Source organism: Juglans microcarpa x Juglans regia, chromosome 3D, assembly GCF_004785595.1.
Source record: "Juglans microcarpa x Juglans regia isolate MS1-56 chromosome 3D, Jm3101_v1.0, whole genome shotgun sequence".
NCBI classification, from domain to species: Eukaryota; Viridiplantae; Streptophyta; class Magnoliopsida; order Fagales; family Juglandaceae; genus Juglans; species Juglans microcarpa x Juglans regia.
In genome coordinates this window covers 6,716,026-6,728,829 of record NC_054598.1, presented here as the reverse complement: position 1 = coordinate 6,728,829, position 12,804 = coordinate 6,716,026, and the positions used below count along the sequence as shown (strand labels likewise).

Genomic DNA, 12,804 nt, shown 5'->3' with positions numbered 1-12,804 from the left:
ATGGTATTCACTCGGATTAAAGGTTATTTCAAAAAATCAAAGCCAAAACTTTTTATGCAATTTGAAGTTTGTCATAATTCATCTCATCAAATCATTACAATTTTTTTAAATTTTCATACAAAATAAAATAAATAATTCAATTTTTTCAAATTTCAAAACAAAAATAATATTAAAAAAAATATTATAAGAATATTTTATTCAACTTTTAATTTTATAAATATCAACTCATCTCATTTTATCTGTGAAAACAAATAAAGACATCACTCATCTTAACTTGTTTAATACCACCTTGCTGTGCCAAAAACAAGGAATGCTACTCCCACATCGATGGGAGGATAAAACCCAAAGCGAGAACCCTTGGAAATGCTAGATATGGAGCCATGCGGTGAGCACAGAGCGAACTATTCTTTCGCCTTTTACTAAAGAATACCGTGCGTTCGCCGCTCAATGTAGCATACACCAATTTTTTTAAGGGGTAGATTTCAGTTGAATCCTGCCCCTATACAACTAGTCAAAGTTTGGCTGTGATGATAATGCCAGAGTTCTCGAGAAATGCTGTGCTGTTTTTAGTGTTGAAAAATGATAGATTACTATCTTTTTACTGCTTTATTTTTTTAAAATTTTAAAATTTACTTAATTTTTAATTTAATATATAAATTAAAATTTTAATTTAATATATAATAACAATATATTAACAACAATATAAAAATTATATATATTTTTAATTTTTTGATGTTAAAAAATTACTTAAAAAATGATAAAAAAAAAAGAAGACTATAAATAATAAATAGATAGTGAAAAAGTAACCCTATCACTAACTGTTTAGTGATTGTTTACGCAGTCTTTTATGATCTTGCTTGGTGGAACAGCAACCTGAGAACCCACCCGTGCATTATTTTCAGATTCTGACGTCTTTGTGCCTTGTGGGTTATTTCAGTCCCTACAAGAAGTTCGTACGGAACATTACTCAACTCTCATCACATGATATAACGTGCATTGTTCTTGACTGCTGTTGTCAGTCCTATGGATTACAATAAGAGTAAGAGAAGTGCTATACGGCACTGTAGTGGTGCACACAATGTACATACTAGGTGGATGCCTCTCATCCAATTGTCTTCTCATCCAATTGTTTTTTTTTTCTTCCTTTGGCTTCTCTCTCTCATCTCTCTCTCACCAGTGTCTCTCTCATCAACTCTCTCTCATCAACTCTCTCTCATCATCTTCGCTCTCTCTCTCATCTCTGCTCTCGATCTCTCTCTCTCTTTCGTCTCACTCTCTCTCAGCTCGCTCTCTCTCATCTCTGCTCTCGCTCTCGCTCTCGCTCTCTCTCTCATCTCTGCTCTCTCTCTCTCGTCTCGCTCTCTCTCATCTCTCGTCTCTCTCTCTCTCTCTCTCTCTCTCTCTCTCATCTCTCGTCTCGCTCTCTCTCATCTCTGCTCTCGCTCTCTCTCTCTTATCTCTGCTCTCTCTCTCTCGTCTCGCTCTCTCTCTCATCTCTCGCTCGTTCTCTCTCTCATCTCCACTCTCTCTCTCTCATCTATGTTGTCGCTCTCTCTCATCTCTGCTCTCTCTCTCGTTTTCCCTCTCAAACATGTGGTGTATATTTTGACACTTAATGTGTGCAAAATTGGCTTCAATAAACAGTGGCTTCTATATATAATCATTGTAAAAAATAATCATTGTAGCAGTGTATATTTTATATTTATTGTATGGTTATTTTTAATTTTTAATTTTTTTATTTTAGATTTGGGAGATATGTGGTTTAGATGATGTCATATCATATGTACAAAATAGTTACTCCTAACAGTGACTTCTATCTATATTTATTCTTACAATAAATCTTCACAACCTCTTAATATTTCACACTCTACTTTTTTTTTTAATTTGTATTATTTTTTTCTTTTATCAAATATTTATTATATGAATAATGAATAAAAAATTTGAAATAATTTAAAAAGAATAAACTCAAAAAAAATCAAAAAGAAATATTAAAAATATGTGAAGTGTGAAGTGTGGTGAAAGTTATATAGCAAAACTCATGATCAAACTTGTCCATTTTGGTCATATTATTGTCGGTATTGCTTCTTTTTGAAAAAGATCAACTTTCATTCAACCACTCACTTCAGGGGAGTGATAAAAGCCCTTAGACAAACCGATCCAAAATTAGGAAAAATAAAGTTTCTTTTGAATGGGCATAAATTGTTTTTTCTTCTTTATTGGATAAAGTTATTTCTTAATTTTTTTAAGTCTGAATCTGTGATCCCATGCTGATGTGTCAAGATGTATATGGTGGACCCAAGCTTTGGCCCTGGTAGTGGTAGGGAACCCTTGTAGGATAATACCATATAATTGTTTTGTCCTATGCATTCTTTTAGGACAAGCTGAGTCTATATGTGGACCTTGCTCACAGCCAGCATATCTAACAAAGCCGTTTGGCTATGCGGGGGAGCATTACCATTAGTGTCTACAATAATTGCTCTATATTTTATTAAGAACAAAAAGTAAAGTAGAAAAATAAAATCAATCACACACGAACACAAGATTTATGTGCTTCGATAACGTATACAATGCGGCAATATGGCGACCATATGAAAATAATACAATATATATATATATACACACACATAATAAGCAGTCGGATCGAAAGGATTGAAAAGCAAAAGAGGGTCCAAGATTTTTTTAGAGTATTTGTCCCTGAAAACCTCCCCTCCTTCTAAACGAGGGCGAGTTAAAAATCCAAAAACAAAATAACGTAATAAAATTTTGTCTGGTTGGATCATCAAATCAAACAACCGTAAAACAAGGTCATGCTACAAATAAAAAAACCCAACATCTTTTTCACATCTATATATGGTTTCTGCATTTTTTGATTATCAAGAGAATTCAATCGTTTTACCTAAAGAGTATCTCTCCTTGTAAGTTATTTTATTCAAACGTAAGATTCATCAATCCCAGATTCTCTTCTCATAGGGAGCATTTTGTTTTTCAAGCTTGAGCTGGATTTGAACCTTTGTGATTTTGTGGTCCATTTATTATTTAATAACACATTACATGAACATAATTATCTGAATCTCACATGGGATATTGCTTATTAGTAAATGAGGGACATGGGACCTGACACGTTTGTTTTCCACTTTGGTAAATTCACGCCTCTTATTTTACGTTTCTGCCTCAGGTTTATCTTATTATATTTTGTAAGCAATGCATATATGGCCGACAAATTACTACAATGATTATATAAATGGACCGATCCATCTGCCAATTATCACTGTTTTGGGGTTTTGGATTCCATCTTTTGCAAAAGCACATGCTTTGCATGAATGCATGAAAAATTGGATCAACATCTTTCTTTGCATTAATTGTCTATCTCAAATATTTCTTTCTCATTAAACATTATAAAATTTATATGATATATTAATTTCCGTTAAATATTAGAATATATATATATATATATATATCTATACATATGATCTTAGCCTACAATTATAAAGGCCATCAGCCCCTAAGCTTAGAAGTTGTGATTTTAAATTAAGGTCGTGTTGCACATTTATAATATTTAGAATTATACTGGAAACAAGTCTAAGACCGTTCAAGACAAGTCTCTTTGATATATATTTTTTTTATAAAAATTTTATATGCAATGTGATTGGTTATATCACTTTTTTTTAATATAAAATAATTATTTTAGTTAATCACAACAATAAAATGTGTAAAAAATATATAAAAATGAGTATATGTAACGCAACTCATTTTTTTAACCATAATGGCTGTCTTTTTCTTTTTTACCAAAGGACTTACCGCACCCAAAAGTTTGCATGAAAATTTTATAAAATATTATGAGGCCGAGATTTGGAAATATCCCGTATCTGCACTAAAGCTTAAAAATGCTGGTGTGGTACATAAAAAAGAATAAATTAAGCATAACACATGTTTTTGCATGAACCCATGAAAAACCTGAGTTCATTTACCAACCAACAAAACAAAAGATCGAATAAATTAAGCATAGCACATGTTTTTGCACGAACACATGAAGAACCTGAGTTCATGTATCAACCAACAAAACAAAAGGGCAATATTGGTTAAAGGTTCGGAACAAGGTATATTCTGCCCCCGACATTGTGGATATATAGTATGTTTAGATGTTGAAATGAGTTGAGTTGAGATGATAAAATATTGTTAGAATATTTTTTAATATTATTATTATTTTAGGATTTGAAAAAGTTAAATTGTTTATTATATTTTATGTTGAAATTTGAAAAAGTTGTAATGATAAATTGAAATGAGTTGAGAGGACTTGAAGATTCAAACTAATACTGTAATTGTAATGCCCAATGAAATGCCTGATCTTTAAAAAAAAATACTCCTATAAAAAAATTCTTATGTCATTCTTATAATTAAATATTGAAGCCTAATATCTAAAAATCATGTCCTAGAGTTTTGCAATTTTCTAACCTATACTCCAACATTAATCAAAATTCCTCTTAGGTGTTTATAGAATCATAACTGCATGACTTATATTTTAAAAAGACTAGTCAATGATATAATTAGAGTCTATTAAAACATTATAAAGAGTAAAAACTTATCATTTTCAAACAATGTATGATCTAATACACCACATACCTGTATCTTTTATCAAAATGGGTTATCACATTAATTATGTAATCAAGATAATGTGATCACCAGTTGGGCTAGATTGTGCACTGTTGCAAAAAATCCATCAAGTTCTTACCAATTTACCAATGATGTTACAAACCAGCAAAAGGCAACGAAAAATATAACAATCACACATGATATAGAGATTTACATAATTTGAAAACGTGCCTACGTTTATGGAGTTGTAGAGGAGTCTATTCAGTGAAAAATAGGAATAAATTGTGGAGTTATATATAGGCATACAACAAAAACTCTTGAAAAACATATTTTAGGTTATTCTCTCTGTTTCCGCTTCACGTTTTCTCATTTGACAAATTAGACTCCACAGACCCAACATGCACAATTGCATCAACTAACAGTGTAATCACGGCCGGTTCATTGATCAAGGCTAAATCATGGGTTTTATGAGTAAAAGTTTTTAGTCACTTTTTTAGTAAGAGTAATGCTATATTTATAAATGAATTATATAAAAATAATCACACAAACTAATATGATTTTATTTGATCTATTAGATATATTTTATAATAAAATTAATTTTATAATCTGACAAATCACGTAAAATCATGTTAATATGTGAGATTATTTTGACGTAATCTATTTATACATTGGGTATTTCCCTTTTAGTAAATTAAACGTGATTTGAATGCATGCACAAACGTCTTGTCTATGGCCTAGCTATCTTTAATTACAATAAAAAAATAAAAATAAAAAACATGCAGCACTCGTCCACATTAGAGGGCCAGTCTTCCCTGTTGAATTATCGTTAAAAAAATAGCAGTGGTGGCATGAAAGTATCATTGTGACAAATACATTTCCTGATGCGGCAATCATTCTTGAAAAATGATAAACATAGATGACTCTTGTATATATATATGAAGCTTTAACCTGAAATGTCTCACCACATCTGCAATTAATAGAGCTTGCTCAAACAGAGGGAGAAAGAGATGGAAAATACACAGAGATCAGAGTGGGATGAGGGAGAAGAACAAGCGGAAGTGGGTATCTGGAAATACATATTCGGGTTCACAGAAATGGCAGTAGTCAAGTGCGCCATTGAACTTGGGATAGCTGATACCATTGAAAGCCATGGAGGAGGCCCTATGACACTCTCCGAGTTGTCATCAACTCTAGGTTGCGATCCGTCCCCACTCTACCGCGTCATGAGGTTCCTAACGCACCGCGGAATATTCAAAGAGATGCCCATCACCCAAGGCTCCCCAGGTTATGCACAAACACGTCTATCTAGCCGTCTTTTGCGGAATGGAGAACATAGCATGGCTGCTCTTATTTTGTTTGAGAGCAGCCCAGTTATGCTGGCACCATGGCATAGCCTAAGTGCCCGTGTCCTAGCCTATGAGACTGCACCGTTTGATGTAGTTCATGGTGAAGACATATGGAGGTATGCAGCAGAAAATCCTGGTCATAGCCGTCTCCTCAATGAAGCAATGGCGTGTGATGCCAGGTTGGTGGTGCCTGCGATTCTTCAAGGTTGTCCAGAGGTATTTGACGGGCTTCGCAGTTTGGTGGACGTGGGTGGAGGCAACGGAACGACTTTGCAGTTGTTGGTTAAGTCGTGTCAATGGATTCGAGGCATCAACTTTGATCTTCCCCATGTTGTCTCTGATGCGGCAGAGTTCCCGGAATTGAACATGTCGGAGGTGACATGTTTGCAAGTGTTCCAAAGGCTGATGCTGCTTTCCTAATGGTAAGTTTGGTCCACGATGAAAATGTTGTCATCAACGTATGTCATTTATTTGATTAGTATCCTTGACGATGTCTAGCTCATTGGCTTAAATATTCCTTTATGTATTACGTTTGTGAATCGCAGTGGGTTCTGCATGATTGGGGAGACAACGAATGCATCCAAATCCTGAAAAAATGCAGAGAAGCTATTCCGGAGGACAAAGGGAAGGTGATAATTGTTGAGGCTGTAATTGATCAAGAAGCGAAAATATCGGACAAACTAACAGATGCGAGGTTGGCGCTAGACATGATAATGATGGCTCATACTACAACGGGCAAAGAGAGAACTTTAGAGGAGTGGGGACTTGTTCTTGGGAAGGCAGGATTTAGCAGGTACCGGGCGAAACCCATTCGTGCTGTGCAATCTGTAATTGAGGCATTTCCTTAAATTCATATATATAGTAAGTCAAAGGAATGTGCCTGGTTCTTAGTCTTTATGAGTGTTCTAATTTCTTTCAGTTTGTGTTAATTGTCATGGCTACCGCTATAAGACCATTGTGTTGATGCAGTTTGCTTGGTGTTTTAAGTGCATCTATGATAATGGAAAAGTTTGTTTACTTTTACTGTCTTTTCCACACGCGTTCCATTAAGGTAAGGTTTGACTATTGAGTTGAGATGAGATGAGATGAGATGAAAGTTAAAAATTGAATAAAATATTATTAAAATATTATTTTTTAATATTATTATTATTTATAATTTTAAAAAATTGAATTGTTTATTCTATTTTGTATAAGAATTTGTAAAAATTATAATGATGAGATGAGTTGAAAATAACTCTCAATCCAAACTGAGCTTAAAAAACTAAAATTTCGTACAATAATAAACGTAACGTTGAAAATGAAAATGGCAGTGCTACATCTACCGCTGCTAGCTCTCACTGCTGAGAGCTACCGTTAGGCATAATTGTTCTTTTTTTTTTGTTATCTTTTTTACGTGTATTTTTTTACACTTTTCAATATTTTTTAAAAAAATAAAAAAATACAATATTATTAAAAAATATTTCCTTAATTATTAAGAAAAAATAAAAAATTCCAGTGATAATACCGAGTAGTAAGAACCATTGGTGAGAATATCATTTTCCTTGCACTATAGCCACCGTTGGTTCTCGTTAGTTATTTTGGTGTTTTTTTTTTTCTTTTTTTTTTTGCTTTTATTTTTTACATGTATTTACTTGTAAATACTCTTTTAAAAAAATTTATAAAATCATTAAATAAAATCATTAAATAACACTTATTTAATCACAAAGTTAAAAACAAAAACAAAAAAAAAAATATGCTAGCGATAACACCCAGCGAGAGCTGGGAGTGGGAGCCGGAGGACTGGCATTGTCCAAAGGAATATGTTCACTGGCTCAGGTGCTGAAAATGAGGGAGAAACCGAACGGAAAATTTTTGTTGTGCATAAAGTTAATTTTAAGTCCCACATTGCTTTGTTTTGGCAGACCGAATTGCATGGGTGAATATAAAACTAGAGCAAAATGAAGACGAAACGCATCTTTGCGCTTGGGGCAATGACGCAGCTAGTGAGGTTCTAACCGAGGCGCGTCTATTGCTGGTTGAAAACTATTTCCAAACCCCCTCTTAGGCCTGGGTTCGTCCCTGGCCTTCGAGAATTTCTGGAAGGGCTCCCCTCTGGGGTAAAGCCCTACAATTCTTAGTTTCAAGGAATTTTTCATACTAACGTGGATGTTTGCCAGCTTAGCTATCCACAGCGAACGAGGACATTCTGTCCAATAACTCGAGCATACGACCCGATATAAACAAATGAAGTTGAGCACACATCAACAAGAAAATACAAACTGTCTTGCTGGTTCGTGCTCGAGTCCAGCATTAATTTATACACACACAGATATATATATATATATATATACATATATACATGCTTCTATACACATTAAATTTAATAATATAAGCATAGTTACCTTTGTAATTAAATATGTAGTATATAACACAGTTACTTAATGCCTAGTCATTTATTCCTATATATTGAATATAGTTCACAATTATATGTTAGTTAATTAAGTACTTAAATGATTATTTATAGTATATAGTTAGTATGTAGGACTTTGGTAGTTTCATGTACTACAATGTAGAAACCATATAAGAAATGTATTCATAAAAATATTATAATTTTATAATTCAATATAAGTTTGATGTATTAGTTGTACAAATTTCATTACATTTTTTATATATTTTTTGTAATTTGATATTTTTAATTATTCAATTCATTTAAAAATAAATATATATATATATATATAAAAAGAGTGTAAACAAAACATGTAATAATTCGGTTGAGCTTAGGCTTGTTAAAGAGTATAGATAAATATAAATAAATAATTCGACTCGACTAAAGTTTATGTTTGACCAGCTCAAGTTTGGATCGGCTCGGCGAGCTCAAGCTTGAATTATTTGAATTCAACTCGACTTGATAACCCAAAAACTCGATTCGGTCCAGATCCATTACAGCCACTCTGAGGGGGAGGGCCAAAGTGTAGGGACGTCGTTTAGTCTGCAAATTCGACCAACGCATTGACAAAGAGGCAGAGAGATTGGGTACATTCATGGGGACTCCAAGATAGAGATCCGATCAACAACGTTTGGGAGCTTTTAAAAGCAATAGTCTGGGATGGAGACTCATCCCAGCTGGATATAGGCATTACTTCACTTGGACTTGCTGGTATTAATCGGGCTGGATATTAGATCGGAACTCATTACCTCATTTCCTTTCATTCTTGGCCGCTAACATTCTCGTTCATTTGGTCAAATGAGAATAATTGTCAAAATTTAAATAATCTCTGTCAAAAAAACTCCACTTAAATTAGAAATATCTAAAATAATTTAGATTTCAACTAAAATGTTTAGTCAAAGATAGAATATTACTATTGATTTATTAAATATTAAAATATTAATTTATCACTCTAAGTAAATATTAAAATATTAATTTCTCACTCCAAACAAAAATATTATTTTATTTGTAATTAAGAAATTTAGATAGAAATTTAGATGAATTTAATCAAATACTTTTATTATTAGTATTGACTTTTGAAAATATGATTTTTTTTAATATTAATTTAATTAAAATATAATTATTATTAATATTTAATTAATAAAATTATAAAATGTGATAAAAATAAATTAAATAAAAAAAATATTAAAATAATAATATTTTATTATTATATAGATATTGAATGGATAATCAATATGGATTGAATTTCTACGAGGAAACGTCCTGTCATCGAGTCACTCCCTGTGATATTAAATATGAGGAGGATGCGTTGCTCTATTAATTCTTTAATTTTTCTACCTGATAACTGGTGTGTAAAGTGCAAACACATTATAATATTTTACTTATAAAAAAGATTTTAGTCTTGAATTTTTCCGAAAAGAAAAGCAATTCGTTCTGTTAATAAAATAGAAGATTGATTTACACACCAACTTTCAAATAAATTTTTTTATTAATTTTTAAATAGAGCGCCTAATGATTTAATAAAATATAGGAAAAAAATCAGATGTGATAAACAAGTCAACTCCCAAGTCTCCTCCCAACTCCTAAGTCAATTTTATCCTTCACCGCTCTCATTGGACAGATCACATTCACAACCCAACTTCCTGAGTCGCTGCAATCACAGCATTCACCTAAAACCTCCACTTCAGAGTCCGAAACTTCGAGTGACTGACTTCACACGTTTCCACTATCCCAATTCGAACAAGAGTCGCACTCGAGGGATTCATAAATAGATAAAAGTTTAAAGGTAGAGTCTTACAGAGAAAGAGTTGTCAAACATAGTATCCAAGAAAAAGAAGTAAAGGCGATGGCTTTCTCGCCGGTAATGTCGTCCGGACCTCATCTCTACCTGCCAAGAAGAATACCCACAAACCTCAAAGCACCTCCGATTCACTGCTCGTCGTCTTCTTCTCTGGTTTCCACCCAGTTCGATCTGAAGGGATACTGGACGACCTTGATTGGCGAGATAAACCAGAGTCTGGAGGAGGCGATTCGGGTGCAGTACCCGGAGAAGATCTACGAGGCCATGCGGTACTCGGTGCTATCAAAGGGGGCCAAGCGAGCACCACCCGTCATGTGCGTCGCCGCTTGCGAGCTCTTAGGTGGCAACCGCCTTGCTGCCTTCCCCACCGCATGCGCCCTCGAAATGGTTCTGCTTTTCCCTGACCCTTTCCTTTCATTTTTTAATTCCTAGTTACTTTTTACTATATTTAACATTACTGACGAGTACTCGATCGACTCTATTGAGAAGCAAAGACGGATATTTGTAAATGTGAATAGGAAAATTGTGTGAGTATACCTAAATATAAATATTTATATAGCATATTTTAATTTATAAATTTTATAAATTAAATCTTATCAATATAACTGTACTTAAATGCCTGTTATGTCTTCTGTTACGTTGGAAATTTGCCGTAATTGAATCCGAAAAATAAACTCAGTTTCTTTCTAGTAATCTTTTGGGTTTCCAAAATTTAAGGTTAGGCAAAAAAACGAATTGAGAACCTGTACAATTTCCGAAAGGCAGTTTCTTTCTAGTTTCAAAACCTGTACAATGAATCTTACTATTACTCCCGTTCCCGCTGTGGTTCATCGAGTCATTTCCGTTGGTTCTTAAACAGGTTCATGCAGCTTCACTGATCCACGACGACCTTCCCTGTATGGATGATGACCCTTCACGCCGAGGCCAGCCCTCAAACCACACAATGTATGGAGTTGATATGGCAATCCTGGCCGGGGACGCTCTCTTTCCACTCGGCTTTCGCCACATTGTCTCCCATACACCTTTTGACCTCGTGCCTGAAGCCCGTCTTCTACGTGTGATTACAGAGATTGCCCAAGCTGTAGGGTCCACCGGCATGGCTGCTGGTCAGTTCCTTGACCTTGAGGGCAGTTCCAATGCTGTTGAATTCGTGCAAGAAAAGAAGTTTGGGGAAATGGGTGAGTGCTCTGCAGTGTGTGGAGGGTTACTAGCCGGTGCTGGAGATGACGAAATACAGAGATTGAGGAGTTATGGGAGAGCTGTTGGGATGTTGTATCAAGTTGTGGATGATGTTTTGGAAGAGAAATCGAGGAAATTTGAGGAAACTAAAGAGCCAAAGAAGGGGAAGAGTTATGTAGGAGTGTATGGAGTTGATAAGGCAATGGAGGTGGCAGAGGAGCTTAGGGCCAAGGCCAAGAGGGAATTGGATGGGTTTGAGAAGTATGGTGAGAGTGTGGTACCTCTTTATAGCTTTGTGGATTATGCTGCTGACAGAGGTTTTAGTGTTGGTGATGCAAGTTAATGGAGTTTCAGCAGAGCTGATGTCGGCATCGATGAGGACTACCCGATTTGTATCAGTAACTCAGTTGTGATTATATATTGCTGATATCTGGTGGCCTGATTCTTCTTCTTCTTTCTCCTTTTCCATTTTGGCTCAACTCTTGTTCTAGAACGAGTTTATTATCTAAGTGCCATAAAACCTCAACTATTATTGCAACACAGCGCGTATTGTTCAGCCTAGAGCTAGAGGAACGGCTCATGGGCATGTATTATATAGTTAAACATATTGCATTTCCCCTTTCAACTGCAGATTCATGAGAACAGGAAGCGGATTTCATTGCGTAGCGAGCCAATGAGTTTCAGAAGGATGAAAGTTTTCCTTGGAACAGTGTCTTTCAACTAGTCTATTAAATCCCTAGAAGACGTATTGTAGTAGGATTAATGGTATTGGTAGCTCCTCCTTTAATATGAAATTAGCCCCTTCTTTATGTTGATCTAATACCGTTAATCTTATTTTAAAACAATGTCTCGTACCTTTAAAGGGTACATGGTAATCTCAAAAAAAAAGGAGATTTTGTTTTAAAAAAAAAAAAAAAAGAGACATGGTAATCTAAGAGATTTTATTGGAGGGATTTTTTCCCGTGCATGTTCAGGTTGTAGTTTAGGGTTTTGAAGATAGTTTTGTAGTAAAATATCAAAATATTACTTCTTTAAAACCAAATGAACACTTTTTGGTTTTTTGGTATTTAAGAAGTTAAGAACACCGTAAAAAAATGTGAAGAATTTTGTAAGGGGGTAAAATACACCAGACCCAAAGTGATTTTAAAGATTCAGCCCATCAAATGGGTCATCACTAAAAGACAAAAATATGAAAAAATGAAAGAAGACAAGAAGGGACTAGGGGTGACGGTGTTCGGAGAAAGTGGAAAAGGGAGATGGGGTCAGACATGCAAAGCAAACATCCTCACCACTATTGAGGTGTACACATGAAGATGGTCAGATAAAAAGGACAGGGTGTGATGGGAACCAAAGTGGGTCTAGACTTAAAGATCATTTGTATGTTCCATATGGACTAAATATAAAAATAAGAGCTAAGAAGATCAAGGAAGAAGTGAAATGATTGATGCAATCCATTTGAGACG

At 34.4% G+C, this 12,804-nt stretch overlaps 2 protein-coding genes and 2 non-coding genes across 4 annotated transcripts; all 4 read left to right on the top strand.

The window, feature by feature from the left end:
* The first annotated feature begins 376 nt into the window (after window positions 1-376).
* LOC121256790 lies at window positions 377-495 on the top strand. Its single transcript, XR_005939081.1, has one exon. It is a non-coding gene; the product is annotated as a U5 spliceosomal RNA (small nuclear RNA).
* A 5,030-nt stretch (window positions 496-5,525) lies between these two features.
* LOC121255875 (acetylserotonin O-methyltransferase-like) lies at window positions 5,526-6,952 on the top strand. Its single transcript, XM_041156417.1, is given in 3 exon segments — window positions 5,526-6,282; window positions 6,285-6,358; window positions 6,482-6,952. Coding segments are annotated over 3 exon segments (1,062 nt in total). The 5' UTR covers window positions 5,526-5,597; the 3' UTR covers window positions 6,785-6,952.
* Window positions 6,953-7,888: 936 nt separating this feature from the next.
* Window positions 7,889-8,040, top strand: LOC121256789. The gene has a single exon (XR_005939080.1). It is a non-coding gene; the product is annotated as a U4 spliceosomal RNA (small nuclear RNA).
* Window positions 8,041-9,962: 1,922 nt separating this feature from the next.
* On the top strand, window positions 9,963-11,879 carry LOC121255988 (heterodimeric geranylgeranyl pyrophosphate synthase small subunit, chloroplastic-like). The gene is made up of 2 exons (XM_041156564.1): window positions 9,963-10,549; window positions 11,022-11,879. The coding sequence occupies exons 1-2, from the start codon at window positions 10,208-10,210 to the stop codon at window positions 11,682-11,684; spliced, it is 1,005 nt and encodes a 334-aa protein (XP_041012498.1). The 5' UTR covers window positions 9,963-10,207; the 3' UTR covers window positions 11,685-11,879.
* Window positions 11,880-12,804: the final 925 nt, after the last annotated feature.